General features: G+C 40.5%; 2 protein-coding genes across 5 annotated transcripts in view; both read right to left on the minus strand.

Annotated features, from left to right (window-relative positions):
- Positions 1–4,370, minus strand: part of tfam (transcription factor A, mitochondrial) — a 28,024-nt gene extending 23,654 nt beyond the window's left edge. The window contains exons 1-3 of one of the 4 annotated variants that reach the window (XM_071394832.1): positions 4,084–4,352; positions 980–1,107; positions 823–893 (exon numbers count right to left, since the gene is read on the minus strand). In XM_071394832.1, the coding sequence (XP_071250933.1) occupies positions 823–893; positions 980–1,107; positions 4,084–4,169 (285 nt within the window). In that variant the 5' untranslated portion in view covers positions 4,170–4,352. Of the gene's footprint in view, positions 1–822; positions 894–979; positions 1,108–4,083 lie in introns of all 4 variants that reach the window. The other 3 variants (XM_071394830.1, XM_071394831.1, XM_071394828.1) reach the window with 3 other exon arrangements.
- A 2,130-nt stretch (positions 4,371–6,500) lies between these two features.
- ube2d1b (ubiquitin-conjugating enzyme E2D 1b) lies at positions 6,501–15,582 on the minus strand. Its single transcript, XM_071394833.1, has 7 exons — positions 15,404–15,582; positions 14,739–14,802; positions 14,332–14,363; positions 14,110–14,187; positions 13,901–14,006; positions 7,576–7,669; positions 6,501–7,366 (listed from the first exon to the last, which is right to left on the minus strand). The coding sequence occupies exons 1-7, from the start codon at positions 15,425–15,427 to the stop codon at positions 7,321–7,323; spliced, it is 444 nt and encodes a 147-aa protein (XP_071250934.1). The 5' UTR covers positions 15,428–15,582; the 3' UTR covers positions 6,501–7,320.
- Between the last annotated feature and the right edge of the window lie 226 nt (positions 15,583–15,808).

The raw sequence follows: 15,808 nt of genomic DNA on the forward strand, positions 1-15,808 counted from the left end.
CCCTGCTGTCCAAGGTGTCAGGGTCTAGGGGGGTGGGGGGCTGCTGTCCAAGGTGTCAGGGTCTGCTGTCCAAGGTGTCAGGGTCTGGGGGGGGCCTTGCTGTCCAAGGTGTCAGGGTCTGGGGGGGGCCTTGCTGTCCAAGGTGTCAGGATCTGGGGGGGGCCTTGCTGTCCAAAGTGTCAGGATCTTGGGGGGGGGCCCTGCTGTCCAAAGTGTCAGGATCTGGGGGGGGGGCCCTGCTGTCCAAGGTTTCAGGGTCTAGGGGGGGGGGGCCTGCTGTCCAAGGTGTCAGGGTCTAGGGGGGGGGGGGGCCCTGCTGTCCAAGGTGTCAGGGTCTAGGGGGGGGGGGCCTTGCTGTCCAAGGTGTCAGGGTCTAGGGGGGGGGCCTTGCTGTCCAAGGTGTCAGGGTCTAGGGGGGGGGCCTTGCTGTCCAAGGTGTCAGGGTCTAGGGGGGGCCTTGCTGTCCAAGGTGTCAGGGTCTGGGGGGGGGGGGGGCCCTGCTGTCCAAGGTGTCAGGGTCTGGGGGGGGCCCTGCTGTCCAAAGTGTCAGGGTCTGGGGGGGGGGCCCTGCTGTCCAAAGTGTCAGGGTCTAGGGGGGGAGCTTGCTGTCCAAAGTGTCAGGGTCTGGGGGGGCCCTGCTGTCCAAAGTGTCAGGGTCTGGGGGGAGGGCCCTGCTGTCCAAGGTGTCAGGGTCTGTGGGGGGGGGGGGCCCTGCTGTCCAAGGTGTCAGGGTCTGGGGGGGGGGGGGCTCTGCTGTACAAAGTGTCAGGGTCTGGGGGGGGGAGGGCCCTGCTGTCCCTACTGAATCAAGACACAACCTACCTGTTTCTGGTCTGCTGTCAGAGTTCTCCACTGCTGTGCAATCTTCCTTATCACATCGATAGTTTTGACATCTGAAACGCACATCAACATTAACTCAGTGATGTGTGAAGATAAAGGAATGAGTGAAGCTGTAGAGATACATTTTAACACCAGTCACCTGGATACTCCCTGACAACGAGAGGTTGTTGCTGTTTCACAAATCTCATGTATCCGTTCAGGGGCCTCTTAGGGGGAGCGCCTGCACTGGTGGTCAACTTCTTTACAGCTGGGATCACATTGACGAGCCTACAACACACCACAATACATTATCCCTACGACACATTATCCCTACAACACACACACCACAATACATTATCCCTACAACACACACACCACAATACATTATCCCTACAACACACACACCACAATACATTATCCCTACTACACACACCACAGTACATTATCCCTACTACACACCCCACAATACATTATCCCTATTACACACCCCACAGTACATTATCCCTAATACACACCCCACAATACATTATCCCTATTACACACCCCACATTACCCCTACTTCACACCCCAATACATTATCCCTACTACACACCCCACAATACATTATCCCTACTACACACCCCACAATACATTATCCCTACTACACACCCCACAATACATTATCCCTACTACACACCCCACAATACATTATCCCTACTACACACCCCCCAATACATTATCCCTACTACACACCCCACAATACATTATCCCTACTACACACCCCACAATACATTATCCCTACTACACACCCCACAATACATTATCCCTACTACACATTATCCCTACTACACACCCCACAATACATTATCCCTACTACACACCCCAATACATTGTCCCTACAACACACAACAATACATTGTCCCTACAACACACCACAATACATTATCCCTACAACACATTAACCCTACAATATTGTCTAGCCCAGCTGATTTGTACGGGTCAAGGTTTTGCAGCTTTTTCAGAACATCTGCGATCTGGATTTGGGTGAAGGAGAAGCTGGGGAGGCTCGGGCAAGTAGCTGCGAGGGGTGCGGAGCTGTTGGCCGGGGTTGGGGTAGCCAGGATGAAAGCATGGCCAGCCGTAGAGAAATGCTTATTGAAATGTTCGATTATCATGGATTTATCGGTGGTGACCGTGTTACCTAGCCTCAGTGCAGTGTGCAGCTGGGAGGAGGTGCTCTTGTTCTCCATGGACTTTACAGTGTCCCAAAACTTTTTGGAGTTAGAGCTACAGGATGCAAATTTCTGTTTGAAAAAGCTAGCCTTTGCTTTCCTGACTGACTGTGTGTATTGGTTCCTGACTTCCCTGAACAGTTGCATATTGCGGGGACTATTCGATGCTATTGCAGTCCGTCACAGGATGTTTTTGTGCTGGTCAATGGCAGTCAGGTCTGGAGTGAACCAGGGGCTATATCAGTTCTTAGTTCTACATTTTTTGAAAGGGGCAGGCTTATTTAAGATGGTGAGGAAATTACTTTTAAAGAACGACCAAGCATCCTCGACTGACGGGATGAGGTCAATATCCTTCCAGGACACCTGGGCCAGGTCGATTAGAAAGGCCTGCTCGCTGAAGGGAGCGTTTTAGGGAGCGGAGCATTTGACAGTGATGAGGGGTGGTCGTTTGACCGCGGACCCATAGCGGATACAGGCAATGAGGCAGTGATCGCTGAGATCCTGATTGAAAACAGCAGAGGTGTATTTGGAGGGCAAGTTAGTCAGGATAATATCTATGAGGGTGCCCATGTTTACGGATTTAGGGTTGTACCTGGTGGTTTCCTTGATAATTTGTGTGAGATTGAGGGCATCTAGCTTAGATTGAAGGACTGCTGAGGTGTTAAGCATATCCCAGTTTAGGTCACCTAACAGAACGAACTCTGAAGATAGATGGGGGGCAATCAATTCACATATGGTGTCCAGGGCACAGCTGGGAGCTGAGGGGGGTCTATAACTGGCGGCAACAGTAAGAGACTTATTTCTGGAGAGATTCATTTTTAAATTAGAAGCTCGAACTGTTTGGGTATAGACCTGGAAAGTATGCCAGAACTTTGCAGGCTATCTCTGCAGTAGATTGCAACTCCTCCCCCTTTGGCAGTTCTATCTTGACGGAAAATGTTGTAGTTGGGTATGGAAATCTCAGAATTTTTGGTGAATTTCCTAAGCCAGGATTCAGACACGGCAAGGACATCAGGGTTGGCGGAGTGTGCTAAAGCAGTGAGTAAAACAAACTTAGGGAGGAGGCTTCTGATGTAAACATGCATGAAACCAAGGCTTTTACTGTTACAGAAGTCAACAGGGCCTGGGTTAGCCTCCACATCACCGAGGAGGAGTAGGATGAGGGTACGGCTAAAGGCTAGCAAAACTGGTCGTCTAGTGCGTTGGGGACAGAGAATAAAAGGAGCAGAATTCTGGGTGTGGTAGAATAGATTAAGGGCATAATGTGCAGACGGGTATGGTGGGGTGCAGGTACAGTGGAGGTAAGCCCAGGCACTGAGTGATGATAAGAGAGGTTGCGTCTCTGGACACGTTGGTTATACTGGGTGAGGTCACCGCATGTGTGGGAGATGGGACAAAGGAGGTATCTAAGGCATGTACAGTGGGACTAGGGACTCGGCAGTAAACTAAAACAATGATAATTATCCTAATCAACAGTATACAAGGCATATTGACATTTGATAGAGACATAAAGCTAGTCATAAAGCAATCACAGGTGTTGATTGGGAGAGCTAGTTAATAAGACAACAACGGGTGAGACAACAGCTAATCAGCTAAGACAACAACATGCGATGAATGGGCAGAGAGGGTCGGTTCACTACACACAAAGGTAAACAAAGTGGAGTACCGTGATAAATTAACCGTCCAGCAGGCACCAGCCCCCGTCCAAACAGGAGGCCTTTTACAGTCATTGTAAATAATAATAATTTGTTCTTAAATGACTTGCCAATTTTTAAAGGTTAAAAACATTTTACAAAATAAAACATGTCCTTGGACACCGGTCAGTGCCAGCCAAGCTAACGTTAGCTAACCCTAGCTAGCTAACTAACTTGGCTCTAATTAAATACTGGCGTGATAGCTGGAAATAAAGCAATTATTTTGCAGAGTTGGCTTTATGAATGTCCAAAAATCTAAAATACCAATGAGAAATTGTACAGGGTGGCTTACTAACTACCTACCTAACACAGCTAAAACTATCTATCTGGACAACGGGAAGTGTTGCTCCTTGTGTTACCTTGTAAGACTGGATGCGTTGGAGAAGAGACTGAATGACTTTTTCAAAAGGGTAACACCAGAAAACATAAGACCGAACGGCGCCATGTCTGGTTGAATGCACTAGACGGTCAGAATAGAGCTATGAAAGACACAACAATGGCACTGTCCCGGACTGACTGGCTCACAAGTTTCTGGTTGTTTATTAGCTACCTAATTCAATAATGTCCGTTTGCCCCTGCCATGCACGGATAACGCGCCTTCACCATCCCGCTGCATTGTGGGATAAGGTCATGGCAGTGTTTACGTAGTTTAAGATTCACTGCAGCACATTCACGAGAAATGGGAACGTCAACCAATTGAAAAATAAATGTGACCAATAAATAATCAAGTGACTTTTGAATTACTCCAATAAATTGCCGTGTTCTTGACCCATGGGTTTCATTTATACAAATGCTAATTGCGCGTTTCATTGCATTAGTTCTTCTGAGTAGGCGTTGCCAGAAGTCCAATCAGAGCTTCCCAAATTATGATCATTTTGGGGGATGAAAATAGAAAGGCAATATCAACTTTAACAAATTGTACAAACAATTAATTTTATTTACTTTATTTCACCTTTATTTAACCAGGTAGGTCAGTGGAGAACAAGTTCTCATTTGCAACTGCGACCTGGCCAAGATAAAGCAAAGCAGTGCGACAAAAACAACAACACAGAGTTACATGAGATAAACAAATGTACAGTCAATAACACAATAGACAAATCTGTATACAGTGTGTGCAAATGAAGTAAGGAGGTAAGGCAATAAATAGGTCATAGTGGCGAAGTAATTACAATTTAGCAATTTACACTGGAGCGATACATGTTCAGAAGAGGATGTGCAAGTAGAAATACTGGTGTGCAAAAGAGCAGAAAAACAAATATGGGGATGAGGTAGTTGGTTGGATGGGCCATTTACAGATGGGCTGTGTACAGCTGCAGTGATCGGTAAGCTGCTCTGACAGCTGACGCTTAAAGTTAGTGAGGGAGATATGTCTCCAACTTCAGTGATTTTTGCTATTCGTTCCAGTCATTGGCAGCAGAGAACTGGAAGGAAACGCGGCCAAAGGAGGTGCTGGCTTTGGGGATGACTAGTGAAATATATCTGCTGGAGTGCGTGCTATGGGTGGGTGTTGCTATGGTGACCAGTGGGCTGAGATAAGGTGGAGCTATACCTAGCAAAGACTTATAGATGACCTGGAGCCAGTGGGTTTGGCGATGAATATGTAGCGAGGACCAGCCAACGAGAGCATGAAGATCGCAGTGGTGGGTAGTATATGGGGCTTTGGTGACAAAACGGATGGCACTGTGATAAACTGCATCCAATCTGCTGAGTAGAGTGTTGGAGGTTATTTTGTAAATGACATCGCCGAAGTCAAGGATCGGTAGGATAGTCAGTTTTACGATGGTATGTTTGGCAGCATGAGTGAAGGAGGCTTTGTTGCGAAATAGGAAGCCGATTCTAGATTTAACTTTGGATTGGAGATGCTTAATTTGAGTCAAAAGCTCGTTTGGAGGTTTGTTAACACAGTGTCCAAAGAAGGGCCAGATGTATACAGAATGGTGTCGTCTGCGTAGAGGTGGATCAGAGAATCACCAGCAGCAAGAGCGACATCATTGATATATACAGAGAAAAGTCAGCCCGAGAATTGAACCCTGTGGCACCCCATAGAGACTGCCTGAGGTCCGGACAATAGGCCCTCCAATTTGACACACTGAACTCTATCTGAGAAGTAGTTAGTGAACCAGACGAGGCAGTCATTAGAGAAACCAAGGCTGTTGAGTCTGCCGATAAGAACACGGTGATTGACAGAGTCGAAAGCATTGGCCAGGTCGATGAAGACGGCTGCACAGTACTGTCTTTTATGGATAGCGGTGTAAACAATCAGCAACTGGAGTAAGACAGCCTGATGCCCCTTGGCCATACCCATCACACTTTCTGTAAGACAGCCTGATGCCCCATGGCCATACCCAGTAACAGGGTCATACCCAGTAACAGGGCCATACCCAGTAACAGGGCAGACATGCCCCCATCACACTTTCTGTAAGACAGCCTGATGCCCCTTGGCCATACCCAGTAACAGGGCCATACCCATCACACTTTCTGTAAAACAGCCTGATGCCCCTTGGCCATACCCAGTAACAGGGCCATACTCATCACACTTTGATCAGAAGAGTAACCATCTGAATCTCCATCCAGTGGCCTGCACTCGTTTCCCTGGCAGTGTCTTTCAGGAGTCAGCAGTTACCCCTCAACTCACTGTGAGCATCATTCACTCCACTGAACACGTTGAGCCTTTAAACCAGTGGAATATTTAACATAATAAAACTAACTCATGCTTACCTCAGGACAATTTTCCATGCTTTCAACAGCAGTGAATTAGAACACATGAACATTAATAAAAAGTGTACCATTCTTTAATTATACAAAAGTGTTAAACAGCATAAGCCATAATTGAAGACCCTAAATCACTGTTATTTGCAGAGAATGTATTTCAATGTTTTAATGATACAAGTTCTGACTTAATGCTAAAACAACTAAAGTAGGTCCAGAAGAGTTTGATACAATTAAAAAAAACGGTAAAATTGGTTTGATTCATCAATTTCCCTCTTTATGGGTGACAGTCATCAGAGCCATGCGTATGTTGTACTCTTGCGTTGTATTCTGATGACTGGAACAGCAGGCTACAGTATTCTGATGACTAGAACAGCAGGCTACAGTATTCTGATGACTAGAACAGCAGGCTACAGTATTCTGATGACTGGAACAGCAGGCTACAGTATTCTGATGACTGGAACAGCAGGCTACAGTATTCTGATGACTGGAACAGCAGGCTACAGTATTCTGATGACTGGAACAGCAGGCTACAGTATTCTGATGACTGGAACAGCAGGCTACTGTATTCTGATGACTGGAACAGCAGGCTACAGTATTCTAATAACTTCCTCTTCCATTCATGAGACGAGAAACAAAAGTTCCCAAAACCAGGAAGTAGGGACAACAACAATGTACAGTTGTTGTCCCCCATATTTGTCACCCTATATCACCCTTAATGTACATATGTGCAGTGTATACCCCCTGTAAACACAGAATCATCTAGAGTTCATGGGTTCACATGATAAATGTTGACAGTACAATGTGTTCCATATCACCTAAGTTTACTTTCTATTACCAGAATGTACAGTGTTTTGTGACTTTAAAAAACATCTTCAGGAGGGACTTTACATTGCATACTTCTGGGTCCAATCTCTTGCTAGTCTGTTGTATCTGGAAACAAAATAAATAGGGTTATCTCACAATAACAAAGACAGAAATAATATGAAACAAAGTTGAAGTGTCATCTCTGTTGATCTGCTATAGAATGTTCAAACATACTGCAACGATCTAAATAAGTCCTCCATTATTCTAAGAATTTGGTTCCAGCAGCTCATTGGAGGAAAAAGGCCTAACACTTTACACAGTAACAATATACTCACTTCTCTTTGTCTAGTTTGTAGATCTGTGCTATGTCTGGAACTAGGGGGTCGTCTGGGTTCGGGTCACAAAGCAACGAACATATGGACAACAGAACTGGAAAACAGATGAAGCAACAGGTGATGAAGTCTTAGATGGTCATCGGTATTTCACATTCTATTCACAATCAGTGAGATTGTTCATTCGGATTTAATGATCAGGTTAAAGTTATAGGAGGGTTGTAACATTGTGATTTAATGATCAGGTTAAAGTTATAGGAGGGTTGTAATGTTGTGATTTAATGATCAGGTTATAGGAGGGTTGTAATATTGTGATTTAATGATCAGGTTATAGGAGGGTTGTAACATTATGATTTAATGATCAGGTTATAGGAGGGTTGTAATATTGTGATTTAATGATCAGGTTAAAGTTATAGGAGGGTTGTAATATTGTGATCTAATGATCAGGTTACAGTTATAGGAGGGTTGTAACATTGTGATTTAATGATCAGGTTAAAGTTATAGGAGGGTTGTAACATTGTGATTCAATGATCAGGTTACAGTTATAGGAGGGTTGTAATATTGTGATTTAATGATCAGGTTAAAGTTATAGGAGGGTTGTAATATTGTGATTTAATGATCAGGTTATAGGAGGATTGTAACATTGTGATTTAATGATCAGGTTAAAGTTATAGGAGGGTTGTAATATTGTGATTTAATGATCAGGTTAAAGTTATAGGAGGGTTGTAATGTTGTGATTTAATGATCAGGTTATAGGAGGGTTGTAATGTTGTGATTTAATGATCAGGTTATAGGAGGGTTGTAACATTGTGATTTAATGATCAGGTTATAGGTGGGTTGTAATGTTGTGATTTAATGATCAGGTTATAGGAGGGTTGTAACATTGTGATTTAATGATCCGGTTAAAGTTATAGGAGGGTTGTAACATTGTGATTTAATGATCAGGTTATATGAGGGTTGTAACATTGTGATTTAATGATCAGGTTAAAGTTATAGGAGGGTTGTAACATTGTGATTCAATGATCAGGTTAAAGTTATAGGAGGGTTGTAATATTGTGATTTAATGATCAGGTTAAAGTTATAGGAGGGTTGTAATATTGTGATTTAATGATCAGGTTAAAGTTATAGGAGGGTTGTAATATTGTGATTTAATGATCAGGTTAAAGTTATAGGAGGGTTGTAATATTGTGATTTAATGATCAGGTTAAAGTTATAGGAGGGTTGTAATGTTGTGATTTAATGATCAGGTTATAGGAGGGTTGTAATGTTGTGATTTAATGATCAGGTTATAGGAGGGTTGTAACATTGTGATTTAATGATCCGGTTAAAGTTATAGGAGGGTTGTAACATTGTGATTTAATGATCAGGTTATATGAGGGTTGTAACATTGTGATTTAATGATCAGGTTAAAGTTATAGGAGGGTTGTAACATTGTGATTCAATGATCAGGTTACAGTTATAGGAGGGTTGTAATATTGTGATTTAATGATCAGGTTAAAGTTATAGGAGGGTTGTAATATTGTGATTTAATGATCAGGTTAAAGTTATAGGAGGGTTGTAATATTGTGATTTAATGATCAGGTTATAGGAGGGTTGTAATATTGTGATTTAATGATCAGGTTAAAGTTATAGGAGGGTTGTAACATTGTGATTTAATGATCAGGTTAAAGTTATAGGAGGGTTGTAACATTGTGATTTAATGATCAGGTTACAGTTATAGGAGGGTTGTAATATTGTGATTTAATGATCAGGTTAAAGTTATAGGAGGGTTGTAATATTGTGATTTAATGATCAGGTTATAGGAGGATTGTAACATTGTGATTTAATGATCAGGTTAAAGTTATAGGAGGTTGTAAAATTGTGATTTAATGATCAGGTTAAAGTTATAGGAGGGTTGTAATGTTGTGATTTAATGATCAGGTTAAAGGAGGGTTGTAATGTTGTGATTTAATGATCAGGTTACAGTTATAGGAGGGTTGTAACATTGTGATTTAATGATCAGGTTATAGGAGGGTTGTAACGTTGTGATTTAATGATCAGGTTATAGGAGGGTTGTAACATTGTGATTTAATGATCAGGTTATAGGTGGGTTGTAATGTTGTGATTTAATGATCAGGTTATAGGAGGGTTGTAATGTTGTGATTTAATGATCAGGTTATAGGAGGGTTGTAACATTGTGATTTAATGATCCGGTTAAAGTTATAGGAGGGTTGTAACATTGTGATTTAATGATCAGGTTATAGGAGGGTTGTAATATTGTGATTTAATGATCAGGTTAAAGGAGGGTTGTAATATTGTGATTTAATGATCAGGTTATAGGAGGGTTGTAATATTGTGATTTAATGATCAGGTTATAGGAGGGTTGTAATATTGTGATTTAATGATCAGGTTATAGGAGGGTTGTAATATTGTGATTTAATGATCAGGTTATAGGAGGGTTGTAATATTGTGATTTAATGATCAGGTTATAGGAGGGTTGTAACATTGTGATTTAATGATCAGGTTACAGTTATAGGAGGGTTGTAATGTTGTGATTTAATGATCAGGTTATAGGAGGGTTGTAACATTGTGATTTAATGATCAGGTTATAGGAGGGTTGTAATATTGTGATTTAATGATCAGGTTATAGGAGGGTTGTAATATTGTGATTTAATGATCAGGTTACAGTCATAGGAGGGTTGTAATATTGTGATTTAATGATCAGGTTACAGTTATAGGAGGGTTGTAATGTTGTGATTTAATGATCAGGTTATAGGAGGGTTGTAATATTGTGATTTAATGATCAGGTTACAGTTATAGGAGGGTTGTAATATTGTGATTTAATGATCAGGTTATAGGAGGGTTGTAATATTATGATTTAATGATCAGGTTATAGGAGGGTTGTAACATTGTGATTTAATGATCAGGTTACAGGAGGATTGTAACATTGTGATTTAATGATCAGGTTAAAGTTATAGGAGGGTTGTAATGTTGTGATTTAATGATCAGGTTATAGGAGGGTTGTAATATTATGATTTAATGATCAGGTTACAGTTATAGGAGGGTTGTAATGTTGTGATTTAATGATCAGGTTATAGGAGGGTTGTAACATTGTGATTTAATGATCAGGTTATAGGAGGATTGTAACATTGTGATTTAATGATCAGGTTAAAGTTATAGGAGGGTTGTAATGTTGTGATTTAATGATCAGGTTAAAGTTATAGGAGGGTTGTAATGTTGTGATTTAATGATCAGGTTAAAGTTTTAGGAGGGTTGTAATGTTGTGATTTAATGATCAGGTTAAAGTTATAGGAGGGTTGTAACGTTGTGATTTAATGATCAGGTTAAAGTTATAGGAGGGTTGTAACATTGTGATTTTATGATCAGGTTATAGGAGGGTTGTAATATTGTGATTTAATTATCAGGTTACAGTTATAGGAGGGTTGTAATATTGTGATTTAATGATCAGGTTAAAGTTATAGGAGGGTTGTAATGTTGTGATTTAATGATCAGGTTATAGGAGGGTTGTAATATTGTGATTTAATGATCAGGTTACAGTTATAGGAGGGTTGTAATATTGTGATTTAATGATCAGGTTATAGGAGGGTTGTAATATTGTGATTTAATGATCAGGTTATAGGAGGGTTGTAACATTGCGATTTAATGATCAGGTTATAGGAGGGTTGTAATGTTGTGATTTAATGATCAGGTTATAGGAGGGTTGTAACGTTGTGATTTAATGATCAGGTTACAGTTATAGGAGGGTTGTAACATTGTGATTTAATGATCAGGTTATAGGAGGGTTGTAATATTGTGATTTAATGATCAGGTTATAGGAGGGTTGTAATGTTGTGATTTAATGATCAGGTTACAGTTATAGGAGGGTTGTAATGTTGTGATTTAATGATCAGGTTACAGTTATAGGAGGGTTGTAATATTGTGATTTAATGATCAGGTTATAGGAGGGTTGTAACATTGTGATTTAATGATCAGGTTAAAGTTATAGGAGGGTTGTAATATTGTGATTTAATGATCAGGTTATAGGAGGGTTGTAATATTGTGATTTAATGATCAGGTTATAGGAGGGATGTAATATTGTGATTTAATGATCAGGTTATAGGAGGGTTGTAATATTGTGATTTAATGATCAGGTTATAGGAGGGTTGTAACATTGCGATTTAATGATCAGGTTATAGGAGGGTTGTAATGTTGTGATTTAATGATCAGGTTATAGGAGGGTTGTAATGTTGTGATTTAATGATCAGGTTACAGTTATAGGAGGGTTGTAACATTGTGATTTAATGATCAGGTTATAGGAGGGTTGTAATATTGTGATTTAATGATCAGGTTATAGGAGGGTTGTAATATTGTGATTTAATGATCAGGTTATAGGAGGGTTGTAACATTGCGATTTAATGATCAGGTTATAGGAGGGTTGTAATGTTGTGATTTAATGATCAGGTTATAGGAGGGTTGTAATGTTGTGATTTAATGATCAGGTTACAGTTATAGGAGGGTTGTAACATTGTGATTTAATGATCAGGTTATAGGAGGGTTGTAATATTGTGATTTAATGATCAGGTTATAGGAGGGTTGTAATGTTGTGATTTAATGATCAGGTTACAGTTATAGGAGGGTTGTAATGTTGTGATTTAATGATCAGGTTACAGTTATAGGAGGGTTGTAATATTGTGATTTAATGATCAGGTTATAGGAGGGTTGTAACATTGCGATTTAATGATCAGGTTATAGGAGGGTTGTAATGTTGTGATTTAATGATCAGGTTATAGGAGGGTTGTAATGTTGTGATTTAATGATCAGGTTACAGTTATAGGAGGGTTGTAACATTGTGATTTAATGATCAGGTTATAGGAGGGTTGTAATATTGTGATTTAATGATCAGGTTATAGGAGGGTTGTAATATTGTGATTTAATGATCAGGTTATAGGAGGGTTGTAACATTGCGATTTAATGATCAGGTTATAGGAGGGTTGTAATGTTGTGATTTAATGATCAGGTTATAGGAGGGTTGTAATGTTGTGATTTAATGATCAGGTTACAGTTATAGGAGGGTTGTAACATTGTGATTTAATGATCAGGTTATAGGAGGGTTGTAATATTGTGATTTAATGATCAGGTTATAGGAGGGTTGTAATGTTGTGATTTAATGATCAGGTTACAGTTATAGGAGGGTTGTAATGTTGTGATTTAATGATCAGGTTAAAGTTATAGGAGGGTTGTAATATTGTGATTTAATGATCAGGTTATAGGAGGGTTGTAATATTGTGATTTAATGATCAGGTTATAGGAGGGATGTAATATTGTGATTTAATGATCAGGTTATAGGAGGGTTGTAATATTGTGATTTAATGATCAGGTTATAGGAGGGTTGTAATATTGTGATTTAATGATCAGGTTATAGGAGGGTTGTAATATTGTGATTTAATGATCAGGTTATAGGAGGGTTGTAATATTGTGATTTAATGATCAGGTTATAGGAGGGTTGTAACATTATGATTTAATGATCAGGTTATAGGAGGGTTGTAACATTATGATTTAATGATCAGGTTAAAGTTATAGGAGGGTTGTAATATTGTGATCTAATGATCAGGTTAAAGTTATAGGAGGATTGTAACATTGTGATTTAATGATCAGGTTATAGGAGGGTTGTAATATTGTGATTTAATGATCAGGTTACAGTTATAGGAGGGTTGTAATGTTGTGATTTAATGATCAGGTTATAGGAGGGTTGTAATATTGTGATTTAATGATCAGGTTATAGGAGGGTTGTAATATTGTGATTTAATGATCAGGTTACAGTTATAGGAGGGTTGTAACATTGTGATTTAATGATCAGGTTAAAGTTATAGGAGGGTTGTAACATTGTGATTTAATGATCAGGTTATAGGAGGGTTGTAACATTATGATTTAATGATCAGGTTATAGGAGGGTTGTAATATTGTGATTTAATGATCAGGTTAAAGTTATAGGAGGGTTGTAATATTGTGATCTAATGATCAGGTTACAGTTATAGGAGGGTTGTAACATTGTGATTTAATGATCAGGTTATAGGAGGGTTGTAACATTGTGATTTAATGATCAGGTTAAAGTTATAGGAGGGTTGTAATGTTGTGATTTAATGATCAGGTTAAAGTTATAGGAGGGTTGTAATGTTGTGATTTAATGATCAGGTTAAAGTTATAGGAGGGTTGTAATGGAACATTCTACAAGTGTTGGAAGGAAATGGATGGAACAATGTTTTAACATGGAACCAGGCGTGTCATTTCTACCAGTTAGCCAGCTACATTGTGGCAGCATGTGTAGTAAAGTACCAACCCAGTTCTCTCACCTTTTGATACAGTTAATGCTGGAGACCACTGGGATCGCAAGATGTCCAAGCAAATGCTCCCGTTACTGTTGATGTTTGGATGATAGATCTTTGTTGTGAATGCTACCTGTAGAAAGATGGACATGCGTTTATGTTCAATTTATCCACGAGGACCATTCTTTAGCAACAGTTTAATGATGTAATGACCTCCATAACAAATCAATTCTTACCTTTGGTGGCTTGAAGGGATAGTCGGTGGGGAAGTGGATTGTGAGAAAGAAGACCCCACTTTGGTATGGACTATCACCCTAGGAATAACAGGAACAGATATACATTGTTATAAATGATGAAAATGTACAATAAAATTATTTCAATACCCATTCATACCTATTGTTCAGATGACCCATGTTGCAATCATTAAACCACACACATTCTTTTGAAGTCATACTCACTGGCCCCATTATTGTTGCTTGCCAATGGAACACTGGAATATAGAAAGAGAACATGTATTAGGCCTATAGAGCATCACTTCACTAGGTAGGGCCTATACAACCAGCCCCTCTAGGTAGGGCCTATACAACCAGCCCCTCTAGGTAGGGCCTATACAACCAGCCCCTCTAGGTAGGGCCTATACAACCAGCCCCTCTAGGTAGGGCCTATACAACCAGCCCCTCTAGGTAGGGCCTATACCACCAGCCATAGTCCCTCTAGGTAGGGCCTATACAACCAGCCCTAGTCCCTCTAGGTAGGGCCTATACAACCAGCCCTAGTCCCTCTAGGTAGGGCCTATACAACCAGCCCTAGTCCATCTCCCCTTCACCGGATATAGACTACATTACCCTCAGAGTCCTAAACTTACAGTCCTCTCCCACGGGTCCAGCAGAGCACTGTGCTGGCGGATCCCTCTGCAGGTCATGAAGCTCCTAGGGGACAAAACAAGTCAGACAAGTAGTGCTAAGGGTTACACATGAAACTGAAAGTTGTCCTTGAGGACTAGGTCAGATACATTTTAAATCCACGAAAAAGCTGGGTTTCTTAAACATGTCCCTAGTCATAACTTTATTCGTCGATATATTTGACTGTAATAATGATAGGCCTACTTCATAATGCCCTGCCTTAGCTACAACCGCAAGTCAAATTAGACTAGTTATCATTACAACATGAACAGGTGCGGCACCTAAATAAGAGTATTTAGCATTAATAGTCCTGGAGAGGGGTTGAATGGCTGACAAAGAAAATTACAATCTAGTTCAGACGTGGTGCCATACCATGATATCATGTCATTCTAAACATTAAGATTGTGGGCCGTGTTAATTAATTGTTAACCAGCCTCCTCGTATGTGTGCAGTCTAACTAGATAGCTAGCTACATGGTTAGGATTCGTTTTGAAATGAACCAATTATCTAGCTAGCGTAACATTAACAAACAATAACTTCCGAAAGATGACGTTCGGTTCGGTGAGGCTAACGTTAGTTAGCTAGCCACCCTGGCACAGCTAGCCACAATGCTAGCTAACCATCTTACCTTCTGTATTCTTTTCAGTGCCATGGTGACCAACTTAGTCAAATGCCCCTAGGTACTCGTCAACTTCGTATTTTCTTAGATGTCTACTTTACTAGTATTGCTTAAAAGGTAAAGGTATTTTATTTCCCTGAGTAGATCGCCAAGACAAGGGTGTGTGTTTGTGGTTCTCTATTGTTTCCGCTTTCTGTTTACGGTCGGCTATAAACAAGGGGGTTTGGGGGATTGTAGTTCCTCTTCGGAAAATGTAGTTTTGTTCCGCTCCCAGTAGCATTATGCACAATGCATTTCTACCTTTCAACAACGATTGATTATTGAAATAACAAATTTCAATCCCAGAACAACAGCAAAGGACCTTGTGAAGATGCTAGAGGAAACAGGTACAAAAGTATCTATATCCACAGTAAA

The sequence above is a fragment of the Salvelinus alpinus genome, chromosome 3 (genome assembly GCF_045679555.1).
Source record: "Salvelinus alpinus chromosome 3, SLU_Salpinus.1, whole genome shotgun sequence".
Classification (NCBI taxonomy): domain Eukaryota; kingdom Metazoa; phylum Chordata; class Actinopteri; order Salmoniformes; family Salmonidae; genus Salvelinus; species Salvelinus alpinus.